The sequence below is a fragment of the Mesoplodon bidens genome (genome assembly GCF_964165515.1).
Source record: "Mesoplodon bidens genome assembly, chromosome: 2".
Lineage (NCBI taxonomy): Eukaryota > Metazoa > Chordata > Mammalia > Artiodactyla > Ziphiidae > Mesoplodon > Mesoplodon bidens.
Genome location: NC_138177.1, coordinates 20,551,895 through 20,573,713, shown reverse-complemented (window position 1 = coordinate 20,573,713; position 21,819 = coordinate 20,551,895). Strand labels below are relative to the sequence as shown.

Sequence of the window (21,819 nt, the reverse complement as noted above, 5' to 3'; positions counted from 1 at the left end):
ATTTTTAAGTGTGTAATTCAGCGGCATTAATTACATTCACATTGTTGTGTAACCCTCACCAGTATTTCCAAAACTTTTGCATCACCCCAAATAGAAACTCTGTACCCATTAAGCAATAACTCCTTATTCCCTCCTCCTCCCAGGCCCTGGTAACCTCCGATCTGTTTTCTGTGTCTATGCATTTGCCTATTCTAGGTATTTCATATAAGTGGAATTGTATAATATATGTCCTTTTATGTTTTGCTGTTTTGCTTAGCATAATGTTTTCAAGATTTATCCATGTGTTGGCATGTATCAGACTTTATCCCTTTTTATGGCTCAATACAATACAATATTCTATTGTATGTATCTGTGAAATTTTGTTTATCCTTTCATCTCTTGTTTGGTTGTTTCCACCTTTTGGCTATTGTGAATAACACTGCAGTGAACATTGGCGTGCAAGTATCTGTTTGAGTTCCTGCTTTCAATTCCTTTGGATATATACCTAGGACTAGAATTGCTGGGTCATATTTTTGGCATATATACAAATACATACATACATACATATATGTATATATATATATATATATAAAGTATGTATGAAAGTAGAATTCTATGTTTAACTTTTTTAGGAATCACCAAAATGTTTCCCATGGTGGCTGTAGCATTTTATATTCCCACTGCTCTCTAATTTTGAAAAATGATTTTACCTAGTTTAGGATTCTTTTCAGATTTTATTAATTTAGGAAAAATTTTTTGCTTCTCTTATGTGCCAGGTTCTCCCTTATGATCTTATTTTCTGGTAGACCACATACATTATAAGTAGAAACTAAATGGAGGCAGCATATGGTTCTACTTTAGGAAGAATTTTGTAAGTGAACAATTGGAAAAAGGGAATGGCCTGCCTTGGTGTTGTGTGTTCCCATTTTCTTCTTTCAGGGAGAAACTGGATAGCCATTTGATTGGGGAGGGAAGGTAGAGTTTTAAGTAAATTATTGGTTAGATCCTTTTAAGCTCATAGAATCTACTCAGTTGAAGTAAAGAAAGCTGAGAGGAACCATATTTCATACTCTGGAGTCTGAGGGTGGTAGTTAGGATAGGCAATAAAACATGTTTTGCTGTTAATAATTTTAAAAACACTTGCTGCTGTTTTCCAGACAATGTGCTAGCCATGGTTTCTGCAGTAGGGGGAGACAGGCATGCAAATGGAATAAATGGTTATGGGTGCCATAGTAGAAGTGTACTGTACAGTGAGAAGACAAAGTGGAAAATGGTCGGCTCTCTGGAATTTTGGAAAGGGCTGGGATTGAATGAGTAGGGGAGTCGGAAAAGAAAGGAAATGAGGCTTGAGATGAGTCTGATAAAGCTAGTGGGTATTCACGGTGCATACTGGGGGAAAGAGTAGTCTAGCATGGCAGGGGATAATAAAGAGTTTAATAGCTCTGTGTCTAATGCTTTAGTTACTCTAAAAATCATGTGCGTAGAAGCCAGGGGAAGTAAGCTGAACTCTGTGTGCCATTTCTAAGGAGCTTAGATTTTTATTCTATAAGCAACGGGAACTATTGAAGGATTTTACACAAATGACTAATGAGATTTCCTTGGCGGTCACTTGGAAGATGGGTTGTAGCGGGGCAGGATTCGAGACACCAGTTGAGAAATTATTACAATAGTTTAAGATGAAGGTTTGAACTCTGACTCTGTTCAGATGATTAACTGTACTTCCCATTATTCTCCTCTTTAATGTCCTCCCTACTTGTATTGCTCGTCCTTTGTGTAATTATTCTTTTTTTTTTAATTGAAGTATAGTTGCTGTATAATACTGTGTAAGTTACAGGTGTACAGTATAGTGATTTACAGTTTTTAAAGCTTATACTCCATTTATAGTTATTGTAAAATATTGGCTATATTCCCTGTGTTGTACAGTGTATCCTTGTAGCTTATTTTACACATAATAGTTTGTACCTCTTATTAATCTCCCACACCTATATTGCCCCTCCCCTCTGTGTGGAATTATTCTTATTGCTTCTCCTGTATCAGGCATACGCTTGCCGTTTGAACCAGTGCCATTCTTCAGCACCCCTTATTAAGATGTTTTCTCTGAGTTTATATAACATGTATAAAATAATTTATTGTCTGCTGTGGGCTAAACTAGGTATTAGGTGGCATACAAATATCATCTCACTTAATCCCCTTAATGCCCTTCAAAAGGGTTAATAATAATTGTTCCATATAAAAGAGGAGACTCACAATGGGTGAGAGTAACTTACTCAGGTTTATGTAGCTTTAAAGTAGCATTTGAGCCCGGACTCTGTCTTCAGCGTCCCTGTTCTTTTCACACTGCCTTCTGTTTGTAAGTTTGTATAATTTAGTTTTCATTTACATAATGATAATTTTTCATTTGTCTTTCCGCTAGATTGAAATTTTTGATAATGAGGACAATATTGCACCATCATTTGTGTCCTACCAAGGTCTTAGCCCGAATGCATCATGTATTTACTGAGCTTTTTGACTAAGGGTTATCTAATGACCTATATGACAGTGGGCTTTTCCTTATTGTTGCAGATCTCCTTACAACATGCATTATACCTTCTGCATCATGGTATGCTTGAGGATGCGAACAGAAATCTCAGCCAGGCAGAGACATGGCGGTATGGTGAAAAGTCGTCTTCTCAGGAAGTGTTAATCAACCTTATTCAGGCCTATAAAGGACTTTTGCAGTATTATACTTGGTCTAAAAAGAAGATGGAATTGTCTCAGCTTGGTGAGTGAATATGAGTGATAAGTAGTAAGACTGACTCAGAGGGACAGAAGGGGTCTGGAGGAGTAATCTAATTCCCCTACTTCCAAGCCTGGCTTTATCCAGATAGTACAGAGAGCAGACATTTCTGTGGATGTAAAATCCTTGATCATCCTTTATAAAATTTCTGATATTTAAAAAAACTTTTCAGATATCAATTAGGTGATTTATAGATTAAGTTCATGACAATTTTAGATTCACTGCTTTCTTAAACATGATTTCCAGGATAGGTTACAAATTTTCTTCAGCAGGCATTGCATATAAGAAGCATTATTTCCTCTGTGTTTACAGTGGAGTTTAGTTTGTTTCATAATGTTGTTTCTTAGGAAAATACGTTTAAAGAGTAGGGCAAGATAATGTTGTTTCACTTCTGTATAAAGGTCAGAACAGACAGTTTTCTTGATTTACTGACCACCCCAAAAATTGACTATGTGTTCTTCTCAAACTGACTTTCCATGGTGATGTCATCCTCTCCTGTCCCTAAATTTCTGTTCTTCGGAGCTGTGTGATTCTCTATACTTTTTTCCCTTGTATAGTTTTTCTCCATAACTCCTCTAGGATTGACCCCTCCCTTTCTATTTTCACATCCTCCATCCAAGTCTCAGTTCTGACATTTATCACGTCAGTTGTGTTAAGCAGTGTTTCCTTACTGTCCTTATGTGATAGTATTTCCTTGGTCTCTGGGCATGTGGGTTCACTAATCTCAAAATTCCCTTCCTGTTTCCCATCTTTGATCTCCCCCAAGACACTTCTGAAATGCTGTCTTCATCATGATAATATTGTGAGGCCTTTGTGCATTCTCCTCCTCTAGAATGCCATCTGCCCTTCAAGACTCATTAGACCCCGCCTTCTTTTACCTTAAGTCTTACGTATCAGCTGCATGTTCAGCCTATATCATTTGGCTCTTCACCTCTTGCTTTTTAATCATTCTAAGTTTTTTCATGTGTGTTTTGTGTTGTATCTCCCTGTCTAGACTCATCAGTCTTTTGAGGTCATATATCTGTCCTCTATTTCTTTTGCTAACCTTGCCATAATGCCTGCCATAAAGGCTTGCTGATACTGATTTAGGTAAGTTTTAAAGTCAGTATTTACTTTTCTTCCTACACTTTAAGTAGAACTCAAGCAAATATATGATGATTAAAGCAGTTGGAATGTGGCATTTACACCATCACTCCCATGGATAGATAATTCAGGACCTTCTGCAGCTGACACTCTTCTGTAGCAACAAGAGATAAAGATGGGATAATATGTGGTGCTCTTTAGATGGTCTTTAACCTCATGTGTCTGTTTAATGAGAAAAAAAGTTAGGACTAGTTCTATATAACCAACTCATAAGAATGGAACATGTGAATGTATGCTCAGAGCTGGTTTGGGATTTTTCCTTGCTTCTGTGGCCTGTGCTCGTTGGCTTTGATGCACTTGATGGCTGGGAATCCCCTTCCATGGTAAATCCATACCTAACTTGTACTTACTCAGGGATCTGCCTTTCTTTCTTAACCATTTTTTTGGATATCATTTCATACCTACTTTCCTGTAACCACTTCATTTCCAGGTGCATATTGATATTTATTCAATTGATCCACTGGGAAGAGAATACCAATCCCTGTTTGGGGGTGGGGGCTACTTTTTTGGCCAAAAAGTAGCACTGGTACCAAAAAGTGTTTTGTGCATCTATCAGCTGTTGCTTTCGAAAGACTGATGCTCCTTTTAAACCTTTAAGATTGTGAAATATATCCTGAAACAGTGTGTAAAACAAATGTGTGGTAGAATGAATAATTATAAAGCAAACATCCATGTAACTACACCCAGATTAAGGAGACAACATTGCTGACCCCCTAAAAGTTCCCCATGTGTGCCTAATCACACCTCCTCTCAGTGTCTCAAGAAGACTGTCCTGATTGTAAGGGTAATTGCTCCCTTGTTTTCTTTAAATACTTTTACCACTCAAGTATGTATCTGTAATTTAGTTTTGCCTATATCTCAGTGTCATATTTCGATTCACACTGTATATATTCTTTTGGGGTCTTGCAGATTTTGTTCAGCATTTAACATGTGTTCATATATGGAGTCCTAAAATATGTAGGACTGACTTCTTTGTTGCTGACTTCTTTCACTTAGCTAATGTTTTTAAAGGTTCACCCACATTGTAGCATGTAATGGCACTTCATTCCTTTTTATTTATTTTATTTATTAATATTCCATTGTATGGATATACCACATTTATGTATCCATTATCGGGTGATGGACATTTGGGTTGTTTTCTGCTTTTTGGCTATTTTGAATAATGTTGCTGTGAACTTTTGAGGGACCTCTGGACTGTTTTCCAAAGCAGCTGTGCCATTTTCCATTCTTACCAGCAGTGTATGAGGAGGGTACTAATTTCTCCACGTCCTTCCCAACACTTGCCATTATCTGTCTTTGATATATTAGCTATCCTGCTGGGTGTGAAGTAGTATCTTGTGGGTTTTTTTTTATTAGTTTCTGCTTTATAACAAAGTGAATCAGTTATACATATACATCTGTTCCCATATGCCTTCCCTCTTGCGTCTCCCTCCTTCCCACCCTCCCTATCACACCCCTTCAGGCAGTCACAAAGCACCGAGCTGATCTCCCTGTGCTATGCGGCTGCTTCCCACTAGCTATCTACCTTACGTTTGGTAGTGTATATATGTCCATGCCTCTCTCTCGCTTTGTCACAGCTTACCCTTCCCCCTCCCCATATCCTCAAGTCCATTCTCAAGTATCTTGTGGTTTTGATTTGCATTTCCCTAGAGGCTAATAATGTTGAGCATCTTTTCATGTGCTTGTGGGCCATTTGTATAGCTTCTTTGGAGAAATTTGCATTCAGATCCTTTTCTCCTATTTTAATTGAATTACTTCTTATTTTATTATTGAGTTATAAGAGTTCTTTATATATTCTAGGTGCACGTCCCTTTTCAGATAGGTGTAGGATTTGGAAATGTTTTTTTCTATTCTGTGGGTTATCTTTTTTACTTTCTTAATGGTGTTTTTTGAGTCACAAAAGTTTTAATTTTGATGAAGTTGTTTGTTTTTTCTTTTGTTGCTTGTGCTTTTGTTGTTGCATCCAAGAAACCTTTGCCTACTCCAAGGTCACAAAGAGTTAGACTTATGTTTTCTTCTGAGAGTTATATAGTTTTACAGTTGTTTTTTTAAATTCATTTTGAGTTAATTTTTTTATATCACGTGAGGTAGGTAGGGGTTCAAATTTATCTTGCATGTGGGTATTCAGTTGTTCCAGCATATTTATTGAAAAGGCTATTATTTTCCCACTGAATTGTCTTGGTACCCTTATCAAAAATCAGTTGCCCATATATGAAGTTTTATTTATGGACTCTAAATTTTCTTCCATTGATCTATATATATCCGTACTTACGCCCATATCACAGTCTTAATTACTGTAGCTTTATAGTAACTTTTGAGGTCACAGTGTGAATCCTCCAAATTTGTTCTTCTTTTTAAAGATTGTTTTGGCTATTCCTGGTCCCTTGCATTTCCATATGGATTATAGGATCAGCTTGTCAATTTATGCAAACAAGCCAGCTGGGACTTTGATAAGAATTACATTAAAGCTATAGATTAATTTAATAACTCCTCCAACCCATGAACACAGGATGTCTTTCCATTTATTTAGGTCTTCTTTAATTTCCTTGAACAATACTACTTTTCAGACTATAATTTTATGTCTCTCTTGTAAAATTCATACCTAAGTAGTTTATCGTTTTTGATGCTATTGTAAATGGCATTATTTTCCTAATTTCATTTTTGGATTGTTCATTGCAAGTATATAGACATACAATTGATTATTCTGTGTTGATTTTATATTATGCAACTTTCAACTCATTTATTGGTTATAATAAGTTTTTAATGTATTCTTAGGATTTTCTATGTACAAGATCATGTCATCTGCAAGTAGAGATAGTTTTACTTCTTCCTTTCCAATCTGGACATTGTTTATATTGTTTTCTTGTTGAATTGCCCTGCCTAGAGCCTCCATTATAATGTTGAATAGAAGTTGCAAGAGAGGACATTCTCTCTTGCATGCAGTCATTAACCATCAATTCTGATATCAGTTGTGGGTTTTTCATAAGATGCCCTTTATCAGATTGAAGAACTTCCTTCTTTTCCTAGATGTTCAGTGTTTTTATCATGAAAGGTTATTGAATTTTGCCAAATGCTTTTTCTGCAACAGTTGAGATGGTTATGAGGTTTTTGTCATTATTCTGTTGATTTGGAATATTGTATTAATTGATTTCAGATGTTAAACAACCTTGCATTCCTGGAATAGATCCCATTTTCTGTGTTGCTAGATTCAGTTTGCTAGTATTTTGTTGAGAATTTTTACGTCTACTTATAAGAGATATTGGTCTGTAATTTTCTTGTGTTGTCTTTGTCTGGTTTTGGTATCAGGGTGATTCTGATCTCATAGATCAGTTGCGAAGTGTTTTCTCTCTGTCCTTTTTTAGGGAGAGAGTTTGTGATGAATTAGTACTATACTTGAAGTGCTTGTTAGAATTCACTAGTGAAGCTGTCAGGGTCTGAGCTTTTCTTGTGGGTAGTTTATTGAGTACTGATTCTGCAGAAGTCCTCAGTACTGAATACTTTAAAAAATCTTTTGTCTTTGGACAGATGAGGATGATTATGCTTACAACACAGCGTCCCAGAACATGCTCAACCACAGCTGGAAGACATCTATAAACCTTTGTGCATTGATTCAAACTCCTGGAGTTTGGGACCCTTTTGTGAAGAGTTATGTAGAGGTAAGTAAACTTTTCATAAGGTTTTATTAGTTTCATTTTGCTATAAGCTTAATCTTTATTGCTCAGAAAGGAACTAATGGAGAAAATTGTTTAAAAATAAAAAGAATATGATGCTTTTTTTTGGTCTGAATAATTTTTGTGTATTTTACCAATATACTGTAAACGTTACTGTGTTTATTTTCGCCACTGGATAATGTGTCATGGCCAAATACAGTAGTCCCTCAGTATCCATGGATGCTGAAGTCCCTTGCTTTTTGAAAGTTTCATTAGTGCTAAAGTGATAATTATGTTGTCCAAAGATAATCTCTGAAACCATATGCTAGTGAATCTGGAAATTCCTGTTTCAGGATGGGAAGGAATGAAAGGAAAGGAATTATAATTCCTTATGCACTCCTTTTGTGGCTAAAGTTATGTAGGGCACTGAGGTTAGTTGCATCGTATGGTCTTTTTTTGGTCCTAGTGTGCCCTACTTTGAAGACTTTATTTCTCATAGGAACACTTCTTATGTTGAAGTTGCTGCATTTTTCAGTAACAAAATATGATAAGGGAAAAGTGGGAAACCATGTAGGCCTTTTTTATGATCTTCTGTGTTCTATGGAGGTTGTAACATATGCTGGTGGAAGCAAAAACTGTCATCCCTATTGTTCCCTATATAGTAAATGCTGTTTTTCAGTTGTATGACTTCTTTTGTGCTCATCAGTAAAGTTAAGTTGTACATGATATTTCATATAGCTATCTTACAGAATTTAGCTAAGATATCATGACTTATTTTATATAGATGCTGGAATTCTATGGGGATCAAGATGGAGCCCGAGAGGTGCTTACCAATTACGCCTATGATGAAAAGTTCCCATCAAATCCAAATGCTCATATCTACTTATACAACTTTTTAAAGAGAGAGAAGGCACCAAGAGAGAAACTGATAAGTGTGCTTAAGGTAGACAATTTTTATGTCAGTGTTTGAACAGAGTTGGGGATCTACTTTAAGACATTCTTAGGTCACTGCTTTCCGACTTTCATGTTATAACATCCAGAGAAAATGACAGTGTATGTATGGCACACTGAGGTAAAGACAGGAGGCTACAGCCTCCCAGCAGACTCCCCATCACTACCATTCCCCCATCTTCTGCCCAAGTGAGACGGAGGGGAGACGATCAGTATTTCAGAAACTGTTTGTTACCCTGGTTGGAAAGTTCTGCATTGCTTTTTTTTTTTTTAGGAAATCATCTTTATTGAAATTTAACTTACATACAATAAAACAGATATTTCAAGTGTACACTGGGATGCATTTTTACAAATATATGCATCCATGTAACACCATAATAATTAAGATATTGAACATTTCCATCACCCTAGAAAGTCCCTCATTTCCCTTTGCAGCCAAGCCGCCCATGTACTCTTAGCCCCAGGCAGTCACTGATCTGCTTTCTGTCACTATAGATTAGTTTTATCTCTTCTAGAATTTCATATAAATGAAATCTGACACTATGTACTCTTTTTTTTTTCTTTAGGTCTGGATTTTCTTGCTCAGTAGAATGTTTTTGAGATTTATCCATATTATTGTATCAGTAATTTGTTCCTTATTACTGCTGAGTATTATTCCATTTTTATACATTCACTTCTTGATGGACATTTGGGTTATTTTCACTCTTTGGCTATTATGAATACCACTGTGAACATTCATGTATAAGTTTTTGTGTGCACATATATTTTCATTTTTCTTTGGTAGTTACCTAAGAGTGGAATTGCTGGAAAGTGTATGTTTAACTTAAGAAACTGCCCAATTGTTTTCTGAGGAGACTATACCATTGACATTCCCACCATCAAAGTATGAAAGTTCAGTTTCTCTTATTTGTCTTATTGATTTGGAAGTTTTTTTATATAATCTGGGTACAAGTCCTTTGTCAGGTATATGGATGGTAAATATGTTTTCCCAGTTTGTGGCTTGCCTTTTTGTTTTCTTTACAGTACCTTTCAAAGAGCAGAAGTTTCTAATTTTGATTAAGTACAATTTACTCATTTTTCTTCTACAGTTAGTATTTTTTGTGTAAGAAATCTTTGCCTACTCCAAGATAAAGAAGATTCTCTTCTGTGGTTTTTTTTCGAGAAGTGTTACAGTTTTATGTTTAGGTCTGTGATAGGTTTTGAGCTAATTTTTTTGTGTAGTGTGAGGTAAGGGTCATTGAAAAGACTATCCTTTCCCTGTTGAATTACATTGGTAACTTGGTTGAAAATCAATTGACCATGCATATAGACTCTATTGTGTTCTAGTGATGTGTATTTCCATTCGTATACCAATACTGCACATCCTGACTATGGTAGCTTTACAACAAGTCTTGGAATCATGTCATGAAAGTCATACAAATTTGTCCTTTTTCAAAATTACTTTTAGCTTCTCTAGGTCTTTTGACTTTTCATGTACATTTTAAAATCAGTTTGTCAATTGCTACAAAAATATCTTGTTGGGATTTTGAATCTGTAGATCAATTCTGAGAGAATAGACATCTTAGTAATACTGAGATTTCCAAACTGTGAACATGGTATGTGTCTCCATTAATTTAGGTATTTTATTTCTCTCTGAAATGTTTTGTAGTTTTTAGTGTATATATTTTGTTAAATTTACCCCTAAGTGTTTCAAGTTTGGGATTGTTACTGTATATGGTATTGCTTACAATTTTTTTTTATTGTGGTAAAATATATGTAATATGAAATTTACCATTTTAACCATTTTCAAGTGCACATTTTTTCTTTTTTTTTTTTGGCCATGCTATGTGGCATCCGGGATCTTAGTTCCCTGATCAGGGATTGAACTTGTGCTCCCTGCATTGGAAGCTCGAAGTCTGAACCACTGAACCGCCAGGGAAGTCCCTCAAGTGCACATTATTTTTTTCAATTTTTTTTTGGGAGGTACGCGGGCCTCTCACTGTTGTGGCCTCTCCCGTTGCGGAGCACAGGCTTCGGACGCGCAGGCTCAGCGGCCATGGCTCACAGGCCCAGCCGCTCCGTGGCATGTGGGATCTTCCCAGACCGGGGCACGAACCCGTGTCCCCTGCATCGGCAGGCGGACTCTCAACCACTGCGTCACCAGGGAAGCCCTCAAGTGCACATTTTAATGGCATTGCCATTAAGTACATTCACAGTTTTGTGCAACCATCACCACTGTCTACTTCCTGAACTTTTTCATCATCACAAACAGAAACTCTGTATCCATTAAACAATACGGCTCCACCAATCCCTAGTAACCTCTATTCTACTTTTTTTTTTTAATATATTGAAGTATAATCGATTTACAGTACTATGTTAATTTCAGGCATTCAGCAACCTCTATTCTACTTTCTGTCTTTTTATAAATTTGCTCATTCTAGGAACCTCATCTAAGTGGAATCATACAGTATTTGTCCTTTTATGTCTTGCTTATTTCATAATGTTTTCAAGATTCATCCATGTTATAACATGTATCAGAATTTCCTTCCTTTTTAAGCCTGAATAATATTCCATTATATATATATATATATATATATATAATGGAATATATATATTATACAAATATATTCCATATTTTGTTTATCCATTCATCTCTTGGTAGACATTTGGGTTGTTTTCAGTTTTTGGCTGTAGCGGATAACTCCATTATGGGCATTGGTGTACAGTATGTGTCTGAGTCCCTGCTTTCAGTTATTTCATATATACCTAGGAGTGGAATTGCTGGATCATGTGATACTTCTTTGTTTAACCTTTTGAGGAACCATCAAGCTGTCTCCATAGCAGCTGTACCATTTTACATTCCCACCAGCACTGCATGAGGGTTTAAATTTCTCCACATCCTCACCAACACTTTGTTGCTTTCCTTTTTTAAGAAATTGATAATAGGTCTCCTGAGGTGTACGAAGCAGTATCTCATTTTTATTTTGATTTGCATTTTCCTGATGATAGTGACATTGAGCATCTTTTCATGTGCTTAGTGGTTATTTGTGTACCTTCTTTGGAGAAATGTCTGTTTACATCCTTTTTTTTGAATTAGGTGTTTCAGTTTTTTGTTATTGAATTTAGGAGTTCTTTATATATTTCATGGTCAGTTTCTAATCACATTTTAGAGGAATAAAAAAAAGAAAGGTCCTTTTCAGCCTATACAAATGACTGAGAAAAATCCTTTTCTACCAATCTTCCTTTTAAAAAGCCAATTAGCTCTAATTTGTACTTGTATAGTCATCAAAATTGACATTATCAAACCTTCAGATGTGGAAACTGTACCTTTTATAAAGTTTTCAACAGGCTTTGTTTTACTGCACAATACTTAAAAAAATGTTTTTAAAGAAACTCTGGTTTATTCTTGATTCAAGGCACTTTACATTTTCTTAACAGCTTTTTTGAAATAGAATTTACATAACATAAAATTCACTGTTTTAAATGCACAATCCAATTTTTTTAGTATATGTACAGTGTTGTGCAACCATTATCATAATCTATTATAGAACATTTAATGACCCCCCCCAAAGAAACACCATGCGCATTAGCCCACACCCACCCTCTCCACCCAAACCCTAGGTGACCACTAATCTACTTTCTGTCTCTATAGATTTGTCTATTCTGGACATTTCTTATAAATGGAGTCATGCAATATGTGGCCTTTTGTGACTGGTTTCTTTCACTTAGCATATTTTTAAGTTCATCCATGTTGTAGCATGTGTCAGTACTTCATTCCTTTTTATGTCTCAATATTATTCCACTGCATGAATATACAACATTTGTTTATCCATTAACCAATTGATAGACATTTGGGTTGTTTTTACTTTTCAGCTATTATGAATAATACTTCTGTGAGCTTTTGTGTAAAACTTCTTGTGGGACATACGTTTTCAATTCTCTTGGGTATACATACCTTGAAGTTGAATCACCAGAATATGCTAACTTTATGTTTCACTTTTTGAGGAATTGCCAAGCTGTTTTGCCAAGGAGCTGCACAATTTTACGTTCTCACCAGCAGTGTATGAGAGTTCTAATTACTCCACATCCTCGCTCATATTTGTTACTGTATTATTATTATTATTATGGCCATCCTAGTGGATGGAAAGTAGTATCTCATTGTGGTTTTGATTTGCTTTTCCCTAATGACTAACGATGTCGACCAACTTTTCATGTGCTTATGGGCTATTCGTTTATATTCTTTGGAGAAATATTCCTTTGCCCATTTTTAAATTGGGTTGCTTATCTTTTTGTTGTTGACATGTAAGAGTTCTTTATATATATTCTGGATACTAGACCCTTATCAGATATATGATCTGCAACTATTTTCTATTTTCTCCCTTTTTGTGGGTTATTTTTATCTTTCTTGATAATGGTTTTTTTTTTTTTTGGCTGAGTGGTGCGGCTTGCGGGATTTTAGTTCCCCCACGAGGGATTGAACCCAGGCCCTCGGCAGTGAAAGTGCCAAGTCCTAACCACTGGATCACCAGGGAGTTCCCTTGATAGTGTTCTTTGAAGCACAAAAATTATTGATTTTGATAAAGTCCAATTTACTGTTCTTCCTTTGGTTGCTTGTGCTTTAGTTATGTCATATCTACAAAACTATTGCCTAATCTAAGGTAACACATATTTACACCTAGGTTTTCTTCAGAGTTTTATAATTTTAGTTTTTACCTTTAGGTCTTTGATCCATTTTGAGTTAATTTTTGTATGTGGTGTGATGTAATGGTCTAGTTTCATTCTTTTGCCATGTGGATATCCAGTTGTCCCAGCACTGTTTGTTGAAAGGAATTTTCTTACTCCCATTGAATTGTCTTGGCACCATTGTCAAAAATCACTTGATCATGGATATATATGGTTTATTTCAGGACACTGAATTCTGTTCCATTGATTTATATGTCTATCTTAATATCAGTACCACAGTCTTACTTGCAAACTGCATAATATACTTTTAAAGTTGCTATTTTAATTTTACTCTTCAAGATTTCTCTTTACCCACTTGTGCAAGAAAATACTAAGGACATTTACAACAAAAGCAAGATTCTGAACTTCACTCAGGTCGTCATTCATTAATGGTGTTCTGAAAAGACTTTAAAAAATGGAATAGAAAATAACTGTATTCAACACTTCAAGACAAGATAGATTTAGAGAAATTCTGGTTTTCCTTTTGAAAAATACAATATTTGAAATTAACTCAATAAATGGGTTTAAATAGATTGAACATAGCAGAAGAGAGAATTAATGAACTGTGTAGAAAATCAGGCTAAAAAGGAAGAGCAAAAAGGATAAAAAATGCAGAAAAGAGTGTACAAAGGACTCAGTGAAAGGTCTGAACTACTTGTAATTGGAGTCCAGGGAAAGGAGAGACAGAACGGGGTTCAAAAGCAAACAAACAGGCAAAGACAATATTTAATGAGTCAATGGCTAAGAATTTTACAAAACTGATGAAAGACTTCCAGAGTTCCGATAGTGTTCTATCTTTTGATCTGGGTGCTGATTATGTGAGTGTGTATAACTTGTGAAAGTTTATTGAATGGCACACTCGTGATTTGTGTACCTTTCTAGTACATATGTTATATTTCAATAAAATATTTTTTAAAAATCTAAGTGAATTGAACCATATACAGAATTCCCTAAATCAAAAAAAATGTGATTTTGTAAAAACTGAGTTTTAATAATACTCTCTGATACTGGTATATTGATCATGTTGATTGATCTCTAATTTAAAAACTATTAAGAAATTAACAAATTTACTTTTCATTTTGTGGGAAATTATTTCAGTGTAAGGTTAAATTATCTCAGCAGCAGACAGAATAAGTTCATCTCTAATATTAAATGTGTTTAAGTGAGAAATATACTTTCAATCCTGTTTTTTGCATATTCATAAAAATTGTCCATCCTATTTTTAGAAAGAAAAACCTTTAACTTCTCCCTGTTGTGTAAAAAGATTGTAAAAATATTGACTTGAATACCCTTAATGTACTGTGTTCCTGAACACAATCTTCCAAAATAACTAGCCTTGCCTTTTTTGGGTTTTGTTTTGTATATTCTGTGACCTTTTGTGATCAATAAATATTAAATATCTTTCCTATGTGATATCGATTCTCTTTTTCTTTATTTTTTTCCTCAGTCCTGGCTACTGAAAAGAAATTAAGTTTTTAAGTGTGGTAAACAGTATAAGTATAGAGAAAATAAAAAGTCTCCATCTATCCACATCCCCCCACCCTCCCAACCAACTATCTTGTTATTAGGAGAGATTTTTTTTTTAATAGCTTTACATAGAACACCTTTCTGTACCACAATTGAACTGGATAAAAGCAAAGTATCTTTTAAATCCTTGATTCCTTTACCGAGGCCACATTAGATAGTAAGAACTTTATTTGAAAGTAAGCTGAAATTAGAGAAACACCTTTCGAATGTGTAAAAATTACAAGATTATCCTTTCTTCCAGATTTTGTATCAGATTGTACCATCTCATAAACTGATGTTAGAGTTCCACAGATTACTGAGAAAATCAGGTAAGTAGTTTGTTTTAAATCTCTTTGTGCAGACAAGCTGTAGACTGGGGCTCAGCAGACTGTGGCTATGGGCCAGATCCACCTCTTGCCTGTTTTTTTTTTTTTTTTTTTTTTTTAATATTTCTTTCTTCCTTCCTTTCCTTCTTTTCTTTCTTTCTTTCTGCATTGGGTCTTCGTTGCTGCACCCAGTCCTTCTCTAGTTACGGCAAGTGGGGACTACTCTTGGTTGCAGTGTGCGGGCTTCTTATTGTAGTGGCTTCTCTTGTTGCGGAGCACAGGCTCTAGGTGTGCGGGCTTCAGTAGTTGTGGTGCACAGGCTCTAGAGCGCAGGCTCAGTAGTTGTGGTGCATGGGTTTAGTTGCTCTGTGGCATGTGTGATCTTCCTGGAACAGGGGTAGAACCCGTGTCCCCTGCATTGGCAGGTGGATTCTTAATCACTGCACCACCAGGGAAGTCCCCTCTTGCCTGTTTCCATAAATCAAGTTCTGTTGGAGCACAGCCATGTCCATTTATTTATATACGTAAATATAAAAGCAGTCTATGGCAGCCTTTGCCCTACGACAGTAGTGTTGAGTAGTTATGACAGCCTGTAAGGCTTGCAAAACTTAAATAGTGTCTGGCCCTTTACAGAAAAAGTGTGCTGACCTCTGCTATAGAATTTAGGCAATGGTTGCAAAAGAAAAACAGCTTCAATTTATATGATTCAGCTCATTTTAATCTTTACTGGGATTCAGCTCAGTATAGAAAAGAACATAATTCTTCATAGGAAATCCGCTTGCTAAGTCCAGTAGGTACTGGGACTACCTCGGTTCTTCTAATAGAAGAGAACATATATAAAATACCCAAATAGGGCCGGTACCTTAAGTAATGTTCTCAGTAGTATAAACCCATATAGAGGTCAGACTCACCACCCTGCCTTCATTAATGTGGACTAAATTATCGAATTCTTCAGATTCATCACAGGAGAGTATGATCATAATGAATTGTTTTAAACTGTTAATCAAACTAGAAGGCTTATGATTCAGTGATACTTTATCAGTGGAATATAATCTTTTAGCTTTGTGGTCTTCAATGTTTTCTGTAAACGCTAACTGTTGTGACCATTGCAGAAAACGAAGAACACCATAAACTGGGGTTGGAGGTATTATTTGGAGTCTTAGATTTTGCTGGATGCACTAAAAATATAACTGCTTGGAACTATTTGGCAAAATATCTCAGACAGACTTTAATGGGGTAAGTAAGAAACATACAGTGTTTATTACTGGATCAGCATAAATAATGTTTTATAATATTTTAGCTAATAAAGTTCTTTGTTTATGTTTTTGGATTTCTTGAACTGTGTCTTCAGCTGTTTTCTTCTAAGTACGTCAGAAGAACAGGAAATAGGAAGTCACAAGTAAAACGTACAAAAATTCTATCCAGATTTTTTGTGCTATCAAAATGGGTAATAGCCCTTACCACTACTCTGCTAAGAGCTAAGTTTGTGCTTTCTAATTGGAAATAGGGACCAGAAGGGGTCACCTCCACTTTTCACTAGATTCTTTGTAAAGCTGTTTGTGATTTGTGTCATCAACTTGTAAGATCACATGGGAAGCAGCTTTTCTCCCAACAGTTCTCACTCATTTTCATTGGGTTTTTTTAGGACCTCATAAAATCGTCATGGTTATTCATTCAGCAAATATTTATTAAGTCCCTTGTGAGCTGGGTATCTAAAGCTATCCCTCTGATCAAAATAATCATCAGTGCCACATTTTGAGTGAAAGAAAAGGAGTGGCCCTTGTCATTTTTACCTTGTGTGTGAGAGAATAAAGGATATCACACACAATGAAATTAAATTTCATTGATTTATTATATCCATTTTAGTTGCTTAGGAAATTCATTATCAGTGGGAACTTGCTTCAGGCTTCAGACCTGACTTGACCTTAGAACAGTCTTGATTAGGAAGTATTTTTGGTGTGATATGTTGATGTACTCACTGTAAACCACTTTCCAAATCTAAAGTACTGTACAAACCCTTACTAACCCCAAGGTTCTTGAAGGCAGAGAAATGTGCTGCTCACTTTTTAAACCTCTAGAAGTTTTGCCACAGGGGCAAATAGGTACTAAATAAGTCTGCTCTATTAAATTATTGAGGAATACTTAGCATTGCCTGGGTTCAGCTGTCAAACCTATGAGTTCCTGTGTTTGTATAATAATGCCATCTCAATTTGGATAGTAATTCTTTGTAGCATATAATTTTAAAGTAAGGTTTTAAAGTAACTTTTAAGAAATAAATAACAATAGCCAACATTTGTTGAAAATTTACTTTGTACCAGACAGCATGCAAAGAGCTTTGTATGACACTTGCTATACTATGGACCAGTTTAATCCTAATAACAATGCTACGAGATGGGCACCATTAATATCCTCAAGGAAATTGAGGCTCAGAGAGATTAAGCAACGTGCCGAAGATCACACAGATAGTAGATGGAAGACCTGGGATTTGAATCTGAGATTTTGACCTTAGAGTCTATGCTGTTAACTGCTGTGCTGTACTGAACTGGCTCTTTCATTAAATGGAAAATGGGACATGGAGATCAAAGAGGACGAAAAAGGATTTGCTTTCATGCGTGTGCTATGCCACGGCCATACTCGGAAGCTAGTTTGGAAACATCTTCCTTGTCATCTTTTCACAGACCCTACTTAAGTTCAGATTCTGACACTATAGGTCTGTCTCCATCACTGACCTTCCCTTTTGACATTTTTCTTTTCCAGGAGTCATCTTGCCTGGGTTCAAGAAGAGTGGAACTCCAGGAAAAACTGGTGGCCAAACTTTCACTTCAGCTATTTTCGGGCAAAAAGTGATTGGAAGGAAGATAAAGCTTTGGCTTGTGAGAAAGCTTTGGTAGCTGGGTTATTGTTAGGAAAAGGTACATGTTTTGTTTTCTTTTTACCTAGCCATAGCTTTCAGGTGATTTTGAAATTACAAAGTGTGGCCATTCATTCATATTAGAGTTTACCTAAACAGTATCTAAGGGTATTAGATGCTGGAAAAATAACTGCTGAGTGGAAAAATGAATACTGAATTTGGGCCAGGTGATCTGCTTATAGGGAATTTCCATGGATTAGAAACAGTAATTTCATATTGTTGATCGTCATTGGTTTTTATGCTCTAACTTGAGTATCTTTAGGGGCCATTAAGATAAAGGATGCACCGTTTTCACAGCAAATGACCATTTGGCTGTGCTGTAGAGAAAGTTTACTGAGATTATCTACTATATTAGACATAGAAAAATATTGTTTATTGACCTCATTTTTTTATGACAGCTTTATGTTATTTATATTTACCTACCTGTTGCTGTAAGGATGAGACATTTTCTTCCCTTCAGAAAAGAAAAAAAAAAAAAACCTCCTATTAACTTACTTAAAAGTCCTCTTAAAGGGAAATTGGTCTTTTCTTTGGGGAACATCTTGGCTGTTAAAACTCTTACCTGCTTTGTACCACTGAAATATAGAAAGGTAGCCAGTACTGAAATGAGACTGCCACAGAACGTGTCCAGAGGTGAAGAAAGTGACCTCACAGTGGCCATGAGTAAGCACTGTGTGGCCAGGGAGTTTATCCTAAAGAGATTCTTCAGGTCGGTTTAGATATAATTTGTATTGATTTTGAATTAGTATTCTCAGTTAATGTTTCAGATGGTTACTTAGATTAGTAAAATACTGATTTTATGGGAGGAAAGGGATTAGTAAACATGAAAGTAGTTTAAAAATTTTCTCTCTGAAGTACTGATGACAAGAAACAAATGTGATTTGGACTGTGACTTTCTGCTTTATGCGTGTAGAGGTTTCTGGTACAGATATCAAAAGGTACCTCTGTTTGAGTGGGGTCTGAAGACCTGGGTTAACTTTCCAATTCTGTCCCTTACTTGCCATGTCACTTAGGTCAAGCAGTTAACCTTTGGGAGCCTTCTGTTTGAGATGGGCAGTGTAACACCTGCCCTGTTTGCTTACAGGATTGTTAAGCATCACACAAACATCACATCAAAGTGCTTTATACATTCTGAGGTATCCTGCGAATATCAGGCATAAAATGTCTGAGAATGGGCTCACCTTTTCTTCCTTCAGGGTGTTGGTATGGGGCTGAGTCAGTCTATTGGGAGTTGTGCTGGGTTTTGTTCTTGATCCGGTTACCCTCATTACATCCTGGGATTCGAATTTTAGTCATGGCCTCCCTTTGCTCTGTGCTTGGAGTAGGGTACGGTGGCTGTCCTTCCTCCCATGCTCTGCTCAAGGTGAACCAGGCCCATTTCTCCTTGGAGGGGCCTTTCCTCCCAACAGTTCAGGCTGCTTGGCTGCCACGTGACTTTAGCTTGGTGGGCTTGAAGTTAGGAATTGTAGTTTATTTGGCTTTTTCTCTGTGTTAGATTGGTAGCAGAGTTTTTTCCAGTTTTCTGTATTCTAGACAGAAGCAGGAATCTGTGTACAAAGTATTTCGTTTTTGCTAAAGTGGTAGATGTGTTTAGAAACACAAATTATTATATAACACCACACACGCCACTGCTTCCCAGCTAATAAAATATTAGCAGTTCTCGCCTACTATTTTCAGGGATAATAAAATTGTTACTCTAGGGCTTCCCGGGTGGCACAGTGGTTGAGAGTCCGTCTGCCGATGTAGGAGACACGGGTTCGTGCCCCCATCCGGGAAGATCCCACATGCCGCGGAGCAGCTGGGCCCGTGAGCCATGGCCGCTGAGCCTGCGCGTCCGGAGCCTGTGCTCCGCAATGGGAGAGGCCACAACAGTGAGAGGCCCGTGTACCGCAAAAAAAAAAAAAAAAAAAGTTACTCTAGGTACAATATATATTCTAGCAATTTCCCAGAGAATATGAATAAATGCAAGCTGAGACTGTAATAAAATTAATTTTTCCTATGTTTTTTATGGTCTCATTTATTAAATAGAGAAAATCTCTTATAATATCCAGTTTACATTTTTCTTACAGGAATTTGATTCATGTCCCTGAAATACTTAACTAGTGATCCTCTTAGCATTGTAAGACTATGAAAAGCAGGTAGAACTTCTGATGAGCACCTTTGGCACCTTTGGCATATCTGCGTGATCACCACCCAGCTGCCTGCTAGATGGCGGAAATGACTAGATTAAATTTTTGATTTCTTCTAACCTATGATTTGTTTATTCTAATTCTTCACATCAGGGTTTTCTACAGAGAACTTCCTTATTGTCATAGATGCGTCTTTGACTCTTTTACCAACTTATCATTGAGAAGGAAGCTCTAGTAGTTTGCTTCTGGAGAAGGCTCATTTAATATATGAATATATATAATATGCATATCACTTTAACTAAGGTTTAGGAGGGAAGGTAGAAAACAGGCTAAAGTATATACTTTAATTATGATGCATCAGAAATATTTTTGTATGTAGGAAGCAGTACATTTCATTGGTGACAGCTCTGAGAATGGGCTTAGACATATTGGTATAGATAATAGAAATCCGTCTACTTTTATAATCATCAGTATGCCAGAGTTGAAGCAAAAATTTTAAAATGTAGAAATATACTTGAAGAATTTGATGATAAGTATTAAAACTTTTTATTTTGCCTTGTTTTGTTTCTTAGGTTGTAGATATTTTCGGAATATTTCAAGACAAGATCATCAAGTCTTAAAGAAGAAAATTAAGCAGATCAAGAAATCAGTGAAAAAATACAGCATTGTAAATCCAGGACTCTGATACTGAATTTTAGTTACTTCAGATTAGTAGCTACAGAGTAGTAACTCAGTTGATAGCTTTAAATGTATTTATTTATTTGGTATTTTAAGAAGGTAGCTTATTTGGCTATGAAAAAGTTATATTTTTTTATATTTTCTTTTACTATCGGTTATAGCTAGAGAAACAGTCTCATTGCCTTTGCTCTTTGTAAATATATTTTTTCTTTTTTTTTACTGTTAAATGTAACATTAAGGAATAATCTTCAAATTAAAATATATTTGTTTAATCAGAGCATATAGCTCTACAGCAGTTACTGCTGTTTGCAGATAATTTGCCTCGATAATTGTGTAATAAAATATAACTTGTGGGACTGTTAAGTGAACGTGTGTATTCTTTTAGATGCTAAATGATGCATGTTAGGTTTACCACCATGAAGAATATATTGGTGATGAGTTCTGTTGAGGAAACAGAGAAGGATTTAGAAAAGAACTCCTCCTCTTTCTCTTTTGGTAGTAAGACATGGCAGTGTGGGGTTAAGTGACCTCTGGTAGAGAGCTACCTTTGACTCTGGAGGACTCCTTTGGGTCAGAGAGGGTAGGAGGGGCCTGGTTGCTTTTAGCTGGCACTGGCCTAACTTTAAAGGATTCTAGATTTGTTGGTTTGCTTGTTTGCCTTGCACAGCAATCTAAGATGTTCTAGAACTACTGTGTCCCTCTCCTTTCTCTTGGAAACCAGAATGCAGCAGTAGGTAGCTGGACAATGGAGAAATAGTGTCCCAGGGTCATACAGGAAGCCCACTGGGAAAGTTTCGCTCAGAAGCCAAGAGCAACTTTCCTGGAATATCAGCTGAGCTTTATAATATGTTGTGGTAACTGGTGGAGTAAGTGCTTCTTGAAAACTAACTTGGTTCATATACATTTACTGTTCAGATAACTAGTATTTGAGTTCCATGAAGGCTCCCTAACTTCAGAGCAAGTCCAATATTAAGATGGCAAACCACACGTTTTCCCCATTGGCTTACATTCCTACCAATTTCAAACCATCTGTCAGAAAATTAGGGGACAAATTATGCTTTGTCAATAA

At 36.2% G+C, this 21,819-nt stretch overlaps 1 protein-coding gene across 2 annotated transcripts in view; it reads left to right on the top strand.

The window, feature by feature from the left end:
- The window catches only part of TAF1A (TATA-box binding protein associated factor, RNA polymerase I subunit A), a 33,650-nt gene extending 12,537 nt beyond the window's left edge, over nt 1-21,113 (top strand). For both annotated transcript variants that reach the window (XM_081216070.1, XM_081216069.1), the window contains exons 5-11: nt 2,542-2,740; nt 7,424-7,554; nt 8,333-8,491; nt 14,969-15,035; nt 16,145-16,268; nt 17,790-17,944; nt 20,645-21,113. In XM_081216070.1, coding sequence (XP_081072196.1) covers nt 2,542-2,740; nt 7,424-7,554; nt 8,333-8,491; nt 14,969-15,035; nt 16,145-16,268; nt 17,790-17,944; nt 20,645-20,757 — 948 coding nt within the window. In that variant the 3' untranslated portion in view covers nt 20,758-21,113. The remainder of the gene's footprint in view (nt 1-2,541; nt 2,741-7,423; nt 7,555-8,332; nt 8,492-14,968; nt 15,036-16,144; nt 16,269-17,789; nt 17,945-20,644) is intronic.
- The last annotated feature ends 706 nt before the right edge of the window (nt 21,114-21,819 follow it).